This window comes from Lissotriton vulgaris, chromosome 5 (assembly GCF_964263255.1).
Source record: "Lissotriton vulgaris chromosome 5, aLisVul1.2, whole genome shotgun sequence".
NCBI classification, from domain to species: domain Eukaryota; kingdom Metazoa; phylum Chordata; class Amphibia; order Caudata; family Salamandridae; genus Lissotriton; species Lissotriton vulgaris.
In genome coordinates this window covers 38,896,164-38,908,494 of record NC_141693.1, presented here as the reverse complement: position 1 = coordinate 38,908,494, position 12,331 = coordinate 38,896,164, and the positions used below count along the sequence as shown (strand labels likewise).

General features: G+C 44.6%; 1 protein-coding gene across 10 annotated transcripts in view; it reads right to left on the bottom strand.

Annotated features, from left to right (window-relative positions):
• The window catches only part of LOC147710070 (butyrophilin subfamily 3 member A3-like), a 662,391-nt gene that overhangs the window by 130,679 nt on the left and 519,381 nt on the right, over positions 1 to 12,331 (bottom strand). For all 10 annotated transcript variants that reach the window (XM_086920761.1, XM_086920762.1, XM_086920765.1 and 7 more), the window contains 2 exons: positions 9,481 to 9,501; positions 8,724 to 8,750 (listed from right to left, as the gene is read on the bottom strand). In XM_086920761.1, the coding sequence (XP_086776887.1) occupies positions 8,724 to 8,750; positions 9,481 to 9,501 (48 nt within the window). The remainder of the gene's footprint in view (positions 1 to 8,723; positions 8,751 to 9,480; positions 9,502 to 12,331) is intronic.

The window sequence follows — 12,331 nt, the reverse complement described above, 5'->3', positions numbered from 1 at the left end:
CGGTAGAAGTCGCACTCACATACCCAGGGCTGGGTGTCTGACACATGTAGGAGATGTGGATCTCATGACATCTCTGGGTGAGGGTGCACACACGTACCCAGGGCAGGGTGTCTGACATATGTAGGAGATGTTGATCTCTTGACATCTCTGGGGTGGGTGCACTCACGTACCCAGGTCTGGGTGTCTGACATATGTAGGAGATGTGGATCTCTTGACATCTCTGGGTGAGGGTGCACTCACGTACCCAGGGCTGGGTGTCTGACATATGTAGGAGATGTGGATCTCTTGACATCTCTGGGGGTGGGTGCACTCACGTACCCAGGGCTGGGTGTCTGACATATGTAGGAGATGTTGATCTCTTGACATCTCTGGGGGTGGGTGCAGTCACGTACCCAGGGCAGGGTGTCTGACATATGTAGGAGATGTGGATCTCTTGACATCTCTGGGGGTGGGTGCACTCACATACCCAGGGCAGGGTGTCTGACATATGTAGGAGATATGGATCTCATGACATCTCTGGGGGTGGGTGCCCTCACGTACCCAGGGCTGGGGGAGAGGCTAGTCTTTGTGACGCGCTCGGCGTCACTATAAAGGGCGTTTCCAGCACAAAGGCAGCAGACCTACTTTACTCCTGAGGCGGAAGCCGGAAGCTGTGTTTCTTTGTTGCAGTGTATTTTTAACTTCATTTCTGTTGGCAATTTGCTCACCTTTTAATTCTCTGTGCCGCAATCTCTCCACTCAGCCGAGTAGGCACTGAGTTGATACTCGACCACAGAGGCAGCCGATAAATTCAAGCGGCTATCTTGGGAAGGTACATAGGGGGACAGGCTAGTCTTTGTGACACTCTCGGCGTCACTATAAAGGACGATGGTCATGTCTCCACGCAGTGGATGCGATCAGCGGACGCACCTCCAACGTGCCGAAAGAGCGCCAAAAGAAAGCCCGTCTGCACCCGTCAGCGTCCCGGAGGCGTCGGGTGCCGGGCGGGTGGATGGATCCTATACAATTTCCACCGATAACTTGCTCATCTATGAGTCAGAGCATTTAAAAACAGTAAGGGACAACATTGGTTGTTGTTGTCCGGTGTCCCCCGAAAGCTTGAAGGGTGTCTTTCGCTGTTCCAGCTGCGGATGGACAACTTTTATTGGTTCACCTAGTAAAGACTTTCCGGGCTCCTTTAATCCCATTGTCCCAGACCAGTCCGGGGAAAACCTCCAAAACAATCTCCCATGTATGCTCCTCAACACGCGGTCGTTGGGCAAACATGCTCTTGATCTTTTTAACTTATTAACAGAGTCCAAGCCCGCGTGTCTCTTTTTGACGGAGACTTGGATGGGAGATTCTTCTAGTCCCGACTTATCCAATGCTCTCCCCCAGAACTACTATATTCTTAGAAAGGACCGGGCAAAGGGCAAGGGTGGAGGAGTTGCAATTGTGGTGGATAGCCGCTACACTTGCTCAATTGTTCCTACAGAAGATATTCAGGGGGCGGAGTCCCTCGGCTTCTGCCTATCTTTTTCACCCCATCACTCATGTTCTGGGTTACTAGTTTATAGGCCACCGGGCCATGCCAGCTCTTTCTACGAGGAACTTCATGTGGCTGTCTCCTCATTAATTATGAAGTTTAAACACTGCTTGCTTCTGGGGGACTTCAACATCCATATGGATGTGACAGACGCGGTAGATACCATTAAGCTCCTCGACCTCACTAATCCATTTGGGCTGATCTCTTATCTTAGTACTGCCACCCACAATAAAGGCCACATATTTGATCAGATTTTTTCTAATATTCCAATCACCTCGGCCCCTCCTCTACCTGTGGTGTGGTCTGATCACTATCTAGTGAATTTTGATATCCTGCGCGTGCTCAAATCGACCAACAGTGGTCCTAGTCCGCAGCCATCTGCCACCCGCTCCTACCATCGAGTGTCATCTGACATTCTAGCTCAATCTCTTGCCTCGCACCCGTGCCAGCTCACTGGCGATCTGGAGGCTGATTTAGAACTTTTTCAGACCTGGCTTACGCACCGCCTTGATGAGCTGGTACCTCTCTCCCTTGGCTGCAAAAACAACTCACGTGCCTTTGCTCCCTGGTTTACTCCGGCATTACACGAAAGTAGAAGGCTCTGTTAGAAAGCTGAGAGAGCGTGGCGCAGGAACTATGATGTGCCACTAAAGGAGGCATGCAGGGACTGCATTAAAATCTATCACAAGGAATTTTATTATGCTAAAAGAATTGAAGCAGCTGCTAACACTAGCAAGGAAATCTTTGTTATAGTCAAGGAATTTACCTCCCCTTCAACCTCAATATCCAAATTTTCTTCTTCGGAACTCTGGATTAAACAATTGGCCAATTTTCTTGCTAGTAAAATTAAAAACATCCAGGCTTCATTCAAGATGACATGCCCAACAGGTGATCCTAGCTCCTTCTCCCACGCCCCTTCCTCTCTTTCTGAGCGTAATTTGCTCACTAATTTTCCTCCCCTTTCCTCACAAGCATCACTGGAACTTTTATCCAAACTAAAATCTGGGTCGCCGACGGACCCTTGCCCTGCTAAGTTCCTTGCCAAGATAGCGCATGTCAACAATCCCATAATTAATCCAGGCCTCAATCACTCTCTCAACACGGGCATTGTCCCTAGTTCCTGGAAAAAGGCTCATATCCTCCCTCTTTTGAAAAAACCCAACCTTGACCCCCTCGCCCATGGTAACTATCGTCCAATTTTGCTTCTTCCGGCCTTTGCTAAGGTCGAGGAAAAGCATGTCCATTCCTCCCTCTCCAATTTTCTTGAGGCTCATGATATTCTCCATCACACTCAGTCCGGTTTCTGTTCCAATATGAGTTCGGAAACGGCGCTGCTGGAGGTTACTGAGTCTATTAAGGAGGTTCTGGACAACGGAGGGAAGGCGATGCTGGTCCTGCTCGACCGATCAGCGGCCTTCGATACCGTCCCTCACAGCCGTCTACTTCTAAGACTCCAGGAGATTGGTCTGAGAGGGGCGGTATTCAGTTGGTTTGTGTCTTTTCTATCTGACCGCCAACAAGCAATCTGGGCCCCTCCATTCTCAGCCCCGGTTCCACCTCTGGAAGTGGGAGTCCCTCAAGGATCAATTCTGAGTCCTACTCTTTTTAATATATATATGTCCCCCTTGGCAGCACTGGTTGAGTCTTTTGGAGCCCAGATTGTGTCATATGCTGATGACACACAGCTTCTCTTTACTTGTAATAAAAACACTGCTTTTAACGGCGACAACATCAAGAGCTGCCTCATGGCCGTTTTCCCTTGGTGCCAATTGAATCAACTATAGTGCAACTCTGACAAATCAGAGGTTCTCTTTTTTGACTGCCCCTCGGACGCCCACTGGAAATCCTGGTGGCCTGCTGATATGCTCCCTCCATCAGCTGCCACCTCCATGGCGAAAAACCTGGGTGTGAAAGTGGACAATGAGCTCACTCTTAAACCCCAGATCTTGGATTTAGTGGGACAATGTTTTGGCCTGCTAAAAATTCTTAGGAAATTCCTTCCCTTCCTGTCACTTGCCCATAGGAGGATCACGGTAAAGGCCTTGATCGGGTCACGGCTAGATTATACCAATGTTTTATATTTAGGCCTCCCGGAGTATCTCCTCACCCGACTGCAGACTGTCCAAAATGCAGCAGCGCGAGCAATCTTTGGCCTCAGTCGTAGGTCCAAAACTTCGGTGCTTTTAAACTCACTCCATTGGCTGCCAGTGCGTAATCGCATCCTTTTTAATACTCTTACCATGGCATTTAAAGCTCTTCATGGCACTGGTGCTTTCTATTTAAGTAAAAGAATTTGCTTCTACCATCCTTCCAGATCCCTACGTTCCGCCTCCTTAGCGTTGGCTACTGTCCCGGCAATCAGACGAGCGCGCATTGGGGGACACTCTTTCAAACTTCTGGCACCCCAATGGTGGAACAAACTGCCTCTGTCTCTGAGGAAGTTAGATAACCTGCTCTCCTTCAGGAAGGAGCTCAAAACTTGGTTGTTTGGTCAGTAGCTTTCTGCGATTTCTGGTCTTTGTGGCCCGACAGGTCTGACAGCGCTGGGACATTCTGCCCGAGTAGCTGAGCACTCTACAAGACTCCCCCTAACATAACATAACATAACTAGCCAGTGACCAGGGCGGCGATAGGAAGATGCCACCAGATGTCGGGTGATTTCAGGTGAAAAGGTGAAGTTTGTCTCTTCAGCCCTGAGGACCAGGAGGGGTCGACGATGACCAGGAGCTGTATTCGAGATGTACCACAAAGGATCTAGTTGACTGCGGTGTTGGTATCCGGATTGGACCCAACAAGCCTTGGGAAACGCTATCCACTCAAGAGGTCGAGATTGGCTTTGGTGCAGACCAGCAAGGTCTGGGGCGCTTCTCCTTTGCAGGGAAGCTGGAGCAAGCCTGGAGCAACCAAGAAAGCAAAGTAGTTTCAAGATTGGTCTTCCTGGTTGTCTCACTAGCCAACGGACTAGGAACTGCGAAGACGCGTCAAGCTGAAATGCACACAGCGGGTCCACGGGACACTCGTGGAGTGTGGGCCTCTGAGCTTCAGTGCAAAAGTTGCTCAGGCGGGGTCTTCAAGCACCCCAATGCACAACTTCGGGATACCTCTGGAAGTAGGCGCAGATTGCAATATGCTGGTTTTCCTGGAGTTCCGGTCCCACGTCTCTCGTGTCCACCACTGGTCTCAGCTTTGCTGGGAGCACGCGTCAGAGATGTCTGGAAGTCCATGACCTGATTCTTCTGGATCCAGCAAGAGCCTCGAAAATGCAGACCGGCAAAGATGCAGTTGGTGCCTGTTTGAACAGGGTGGTCACTACTTGACCACAAGGGAGATTTCTTCTGTCTTCCAGTCGATATTGAATGTCGAAGGTCCAGGATATATGTTGCAGAGTTTCGTCCAGGGTAATCTAGAGTCCTAGGGACTGGTGTTCTATACTTATATCAGGTTTAGGGGTAGGACTAACTCTAAGGTCCCTCCTATGGGTGGACCTGGGGAAGGGGTGATAACACCCCTTCCCCTTTGTCCAGTTCCATGCCAGAGCTGGGGCTGAGTGCCTTAGCAACCGGTTTGATCTGGGAAATGCATGGAGCACCTTGTGTGCCTCAGGCAGTGTCTGAAAAGCATTCACTGAATGCAACCCACCCTGCCCCAATACACTAAAGCCTGTCTGGGGAGGTGCTAACACCTCTCTGGACAGGAAACCTACTGTCCAGGTCTCCCCTGCCGGAGTTTCGTGCAGGAGGGCAGACTTGTGTCTTTGGCAGCAGCATCCATTTTGTGATGCTGGGGCTCTGTTTAACTTTAACCGGGTAAACCAGTAACTACATGGCTACTTCCTCTAGAAGGGTGAAATGCTATCCCCGCCGCTAGAACTGGCAGGGGGGTAGAATTTCAAAGTGTTTGACACCTTATACGACATGTTTTGATAAAGCCAAACCAAAGTTAGCATTAACCGCAAGGGTTATAATGCACTGAAGAGTATATGGTATGGCTATATCATAGAACAGCTATAAGGAGATGGTTCTGAAAGCTGCAGAGGGGCTCATCTCATGCTAGGGCACCCTCTCACACAAAACCAAGCACTCTGCCTCCAGGATTGTCAAGGCCTGCCTTAAGAATGACTTATAGGTTAATATGTGTCTATATGTATATATAGATATAGGTATACTATATCTAAGTAAGGGGTGATTACACCACCTTACCCAGGCTGTAAGTACAGATCTGTGGTGTCAGTTTGGTAGGCTAACCAGGGGTGGCACAATACATGCTGCAGCCCCTGGTAGGCCTAGGGTGCACCTATGCCCTGGGTACCTATGGTACACTATACAGGAGCTCACAAGGGTGACCCAGTAAACAATCAGGTATGTACCTAAAGTACATGGTATCAATTTAGAGAGAGAACAGCCATGCTCTGGGCCTGATTAGCAGGACCACAACCATGCTAAAGTCGAAAAACCAGAGAATCACAGCAAAAAGTGGGGGTACCCATAGGAAGCAGACCCTACTCTCCTACATACACCTCAAGTTTAAATTTACTCCTGAAGTCTAAGTTTAGACCTGGGTCTAAGGCTTGATTCACAAAGATAAAGTTTGACCAAAAGTCTAACTAAGACCATAGGTCTAACTTTGCTACTAGTAACTTTAGTACTAGTTACTAGTTGAAAAGTTACTACTAGCAAGTTACTTTTAGTTAAGTTACTAGTAGTAACTTACCTTTGTGAATACCGAAAAGTAATGAAGTTAAAATTTTGGTCTAACTTTACCTTTGTGAATCAGGCCGTGATGGTCTCCAGTACTCTATTTGTTACATGTGGACTGTTTGCTTCCCCACTTCTGAAAGGATGGGGTTGATGTAACAGGCTCTGGATGTTGGACTTGAGCAATGGAGGCAGGAGCGTAGGTTGTACTGAACATTCGATGAAGGAGTAGCACCTGAATTACAATTAAATACTGGCAAGAACCAGTGAGCAATAAAAGGTTGGACATAATATGGCTGTGTCTAGGTGTTTTAGGCTGTAACTGTAAATACCTGTTTCAGGCATAGAGCGGCTGTATCTGGGCATGTGATTACTGAGTCTCTGGAATATCATGTTGATACCCTAGTTAAAATGTAGGAGTCTTGAAAAATGCATTGTGCCTTACTAACTACTAATATGGCTCTTATTATGCAGTTCTTAATATGTATGTCAATTTCTGTGATAGCATGCGGTCAAAGGTCATGTGAAGTCATTTTCTGGGATGACTGTGGCCAAAGGTCATATGATGACAATTCCTATGATGTCACTGAAGTCACTGAAGTCAAAGGGCAAGATGTCACTTCTGCTACCTCTTGTATTTTGGAGAATCAAGGTCTTTGATTCTTCCTTTAGCTCTTCCTACAAGCAGATAAGATAATTTTCAGAGCTCAACTAACATTGGGTTTAGATATTACCTGTCACAAGAGGAAGAAAAGAATAAAGGTAAATGAAGGCACTAGATACATTAAAAAGTATTTTCCCAACAACTGGTCTTCTTTTTCATAATGAAGAATTTGTTGCCTTTTTTCTCGACCAGAAAAATATATTTGCTCTTGGGAAAATCCTTTCATGTACACAACCCCATGTTTGCCAGAGTTCCAGGACCATTCCCACTTTCCAAAGGGAAGCTCTCACACACCGGAAATAAACAATTGTGAGAACACTTTGACAAGTGCTTGTTCTTTTTGCTTAGAGACCACGCATTGTAAAGAGAGTCTGCATAGGTTGAAAGCTGTTTTTTGATCAGATATAACTATGATTGATGTAACAATATATAGTTATGATTTTTTAAACTTTGTGTTTTTAAATAGGTGCAATAAAACTGTGTCAACAATAGGAGAGACTACTTATTAACCGTGTCCTGATGAAGGTGGTCGTATAAACTGTTTTGTTAACACCGAAACGCTTTGTGTGTTGAGAGTTATATCCAAGGAACTTTCGTGGTCCTACCTAATTACTGAACAGTGGACCTCTAGACATTCTATTGATTCTTGTTGGGATAACTACCCTATGATGTTTTTAATGTTTCACATGTCATTTGTCTCTCATATATTTTAACAAGGAGAATTTTATTCTATGATGAACTATTGATAATTAAAAAAAATACATTGTTTTTGTAATAACAGTTATAGGTTCTATATTTGTGTTTTCACAATTGTTTTCTGGGTCAATGTTTATGATCAATGTGAGGTACAGAAGTATCTTTATAGTTCGCAGTAGGAATAGTGTTGAGTGAAATTCGAGAAAAATATTTCTTTAATCTGGTCCAAGAGAGCTTGCTTTGATTATTACCTGTGATACCCTGTCTCTTGGATATTGGGGTCACTCCCTGCTTCTCTATATATGGCATGAACAGCAAACAAAAAACAGTACATTATAAAAAAAAGATATCGGGTAGTCGGTACTATAGTTGTAGACACTTTTGACAATGTCCATAAGTTCATAAGAAATTTGTTTCTGTGAATTTTAGTGACTTTTATATTTTTTCAGTTGTTATTTGCACATTTTACTTTCATAGTTCTAACAAAAATATTTTGGAGCCTCATGGGAAAAGAAGTCAACATGTTTTGCCTTTTTAGGCACACAGGCCTGAGGCTTTCTCAAGGCTAAAAATCTACTGTCTGTAGGGCCATGGTGTGCTGCATAATTCAGGGCGGAGCCTGGAAAGTTGCTTGAGTGTGCTCTGAAATGTACCTTAAAAAATCCATGTATTCCTTCAAATATAAGTACATCAACAATGACCAAAAAGTATTGTGTGCTTTAAAACCCTGAATAATGTCCTTTTTCTCTACAGATATTTAGGAAAGAACGTACGTACCAACAGTTCACATTTTTAATGATTGGACATAGCCAGGGGCCATAACTCTCTAAAAATATACTTCAGGCAACTGGCATCTCATCATGGAAGGATTTCCACATTTTAGAGCTTTAGACAAGAAGCCACTAAGGTTCCTGATTATGATGCCACAGAAACTGCTCCCAAGCTTGAAAAAATGAACTGGGATTGATGTTTTGCTGTTAAAGTAACAGCAAAATACCACTTAAAGAGATCATAATTGCTATATTGAGAGAAAGACCTTTTTCTTTTGGGAGAAGGTCTGTGTACACAAAATCAAATTAATATGAGTTCACTAGAATTTTTTTTATATAAGATCAATCAATTCTTGCTCAATTTATAAACTTACCTTTTGCTGCTTTTATTAGTAAATCACCTATCAGAGAATATATAGAGAAGAATATTATAATCTTGTTTTGAGGCTGTGCAATTGATTTCTACATTGTCTATCACTGAAACTAGACAGATAAAGGAAAACCCAGAAAAGGTTGTATTGGCTATCTGGGAGGGTTTTTTAAAATATTTCAATTACTTTTTGCAAAACAAAATGTCTGAAATGTGATATTCATAAAATATTTCTGTTCATAAAGCCATATATATTTGACACTTTTCAAACAAACCCATCATGTTTACATTAAGTATACCTTTCTAAAATCCCTCAATCATTGGCATGGTATATTGAAGTATATCATATCAGTTGCCTTGCACTATATTGGTTAGAAGTCTGTAAAATAGAAGTAAATTCAATTTCAATGCAGATTATAAAGAGGTTTCTAAGATATGTAATAAACAATATGTGCAGAATTTATAAACCTTACAGCTATTTTTTGAACACCCTACTGTCATTTTCACATTATTTCTTTTGATATGTCTGCTCTGACATACAACAATAGGTTATGAATTTCAAAGCGGGCATTTTTGAAGATTTTCAAACTGGCGTCAAAGAGCCTTTTTTGTTTTGTGTTGCTGTGCAGAGTAGGCATTGCCTTACTCACTGGATAGAGGACTTCTGTTGTTGTATAAAGGAGACATAGTCTAGCTAATAGTCTCTCTATAGAGCAAAATATAGTTCTCCCCCACTCTTCGTTCAATGCAATATCACATACCTTTGTCCTTCTGGAGAGTGTCTGAAATAGGGACAACAAGTGTGTTACTTGTGCAGATTTTGTACTCCATTATTCACAATTTCATAGGTAAAATTCCAAGAGTTATTTCACACTTGAATATTACGACAACAATGTTTGAGTGTAATTCCCTGAACTCAAGCTATTCACAAACATTGCGGTATGATGTTAAAAATGATGAGATTGAAAACTTCCCACCACAATGAACATTTGACAGGCAGGGTTAAACAGAACAAATGAATCTGCATTTGGAACATTACAAGACCTAAACAGTGTGCACCATCTCAGGGACTGTGAAAGAAAATTGTGTATGTGCGCAAAATCAACTTACATGATGCATGCATAAAATTGCACCTAGAAACATATTTTGTACAATATTATGAAAGATTGAAATAAGAAAAGAGCTATACATGACATAAATAACACACACAATGAAATTCTGATACTCAGAAATAGGCCTGGGGGGAGCTCAAGGAGTTCTACTAACAAGAATTCTGTAGAGCGGGCCAAAAACTCAGCGAGATTCTGCGGAATCCAACGTGTGGGCGGAGATGCTCAACAAGCCCATTCATGCTACGTTTTTAACATTTGTATCTCCTAAAGGGGAGTAATTCTGTTACGGACTGAAGAGGCTGCAATCAAAATAACGTCTCTGCAATTAATTTCCTCCCAGACCATGAACTACCACAAACGTAATAGATTACATTAGACGTGTTGCAGTTGGTTAACTCTTCATGTGTGGTAATTCTTCCTCTATATTCAAATTTGTCGCCTTCAATTGAATTCACGCACGAGGTACAATTTCCGCATCAGTGATGCCCTTTAATGGGGGGAAGGGACGAATGCTCTGGATAGAGTGCTTTGGTTTCTTCATTTGGGCGTTTGCTCGCATCAGTTTATCTTTAATATTTTTGGGTAATATGTATCAAGCAAAATTGCAATTGCAAATGGTGAAATTTGCACAATTTCATTATTTACGATCTCAATATCGTAGTGTGCAATGTAGGGAAGAAAAAACCCACTTGCAAAATCAGGAATCGCAAAATTTGCAATTCCCTATGTACGCATGCATTTAGAGGATCGCAATTTGCGATTCCCTAAATGCCATTCTAGTAGTCATCGCAAATTGTGATATAACTTTAAGGAATCGCAAATAACCACCAACTTCAAGTTGGTGGTAATTTGCAATTCCCCAGAAAAATACACTCTTTTTCATTTTTAGGTCTCGTGTGTGTTGCAGGGCAGAGCCCTGCGCCACCTCCACGAGAGATTTTGTAGGAGAGGATTTTCAGAAGAGGGCTTTAAACCTCGCCCCCTCATTTCCATTGGCCGGCGTCACCGTTTATGCTAAATGGCGGCCTGCCATTGCAAATGAGGGTTTTTGGTTGCCGCCCTTTGGCTTGCGTTTGGACTGGGTTCCCTGCTTCACGGCTGTTGTGAAGCACTTTCTTACCTTTAGGGGGCCATGTGTTTAACCCCTCCCACGCTCATGACGAGCTCAGCTTGTCATGAGGACACGAGAACCGTGGCTCATGACGAGCTGAGCTCGTCATGACCGTTAAAACGCTCATACGCGGGGCTAATTCCCCTGCTGTGCTGGGCGTTCTAAGGAACGGGCGTGGTCATGATGATCTCAGCTCGTCATGAGCACACGAGAACCGTGGCTCATGACGAGCTGAGCTCGTCATGAGCACTGGGGCAGTGTGCGCGGTCCCCCTCCGCCCAGCGCGGCAAGGGAGTGAGCCCCGCAGCCAAGGGGTTAATCACATGGCCCCATAAAGGCAAGAGATCAATGCTTTTTTTCTCTCTAGCTGGGTGAGGAAATGGCTCTGATGAACTTTGAACTCCTCAATATAGGGTACATGTACACATCACAACGGAAAAATACATCGATTCATAGGTCCGAGGAGGATCGAGCCCTCAGTCGGAAGAAGCTCTTCTTTTCAAATATGTGTCTTCCAGGCGCCTGAGCATTGCAGGGACGCGCGGAGGTTCAAGAATCATATGCAGACTGGAGAGGGTTCTTGAGATGGTTCTGGATGGGGTCTGGGCCTCTGGAAGTGGAACGCCGATAACTACATCTCTGGCTGAACCCACCAAGCTGTCTTAGGCTCAAGGGACCGGTGAAAACTGGCCGTGCGCACTGGTTTTCGCATAATCACGTGACACAATGAGAGAGTGATATAGGCACGCCTGCCTCGGGGGTCAGTCCGCATTGTGGTGTTGTGGGCTCTAGGCCCACATACTGCTTAAGGAATGACACAGACACCGTGGTTGTGATCACTCAACTGGCCACAAGCACGTGCACCCGGGCCCATTTATTAGCCGGGTCACGTCACTCGTGACGCCGGTGTGGGGTGTGTGTGCCCACTCCCATAGGGGGTGTGCTTATTAAACCAGTGCCTGTTGAGACACTAGAACGTATCTCGCCGGACACAACATGCATATCAATCCTTATTGTTCGGCACGTACTCTCGAGCCAGTCGAGCGCCCTGAAGCTGCAGTGCACAGCGCTGTACAAAACCGTCTAAACATAAAGCACTGGATTGTAGATAGTTACAATTGTCCGTCGCCATTACTGGCTTCTCTATGCCTCCCAGAGCGCTTGGAAAAAATACATGAAATACGTAACTGTATCAAACTCTGCTGAAGACACCCACAGTTTGTGGGTTTAATATCAGAATTCCTTTGCTGCACACATCCAATCTTGCCTCAGGGCTGAAGCCTTGAAATGCTCACTCACAAAAATTTCATCAATTTTATGAACGTGGAAATGATGAAAGCCTTGCCTTCTTAATTGGCGCTATAGTGCTGGACATCCATGCGCTGTTTG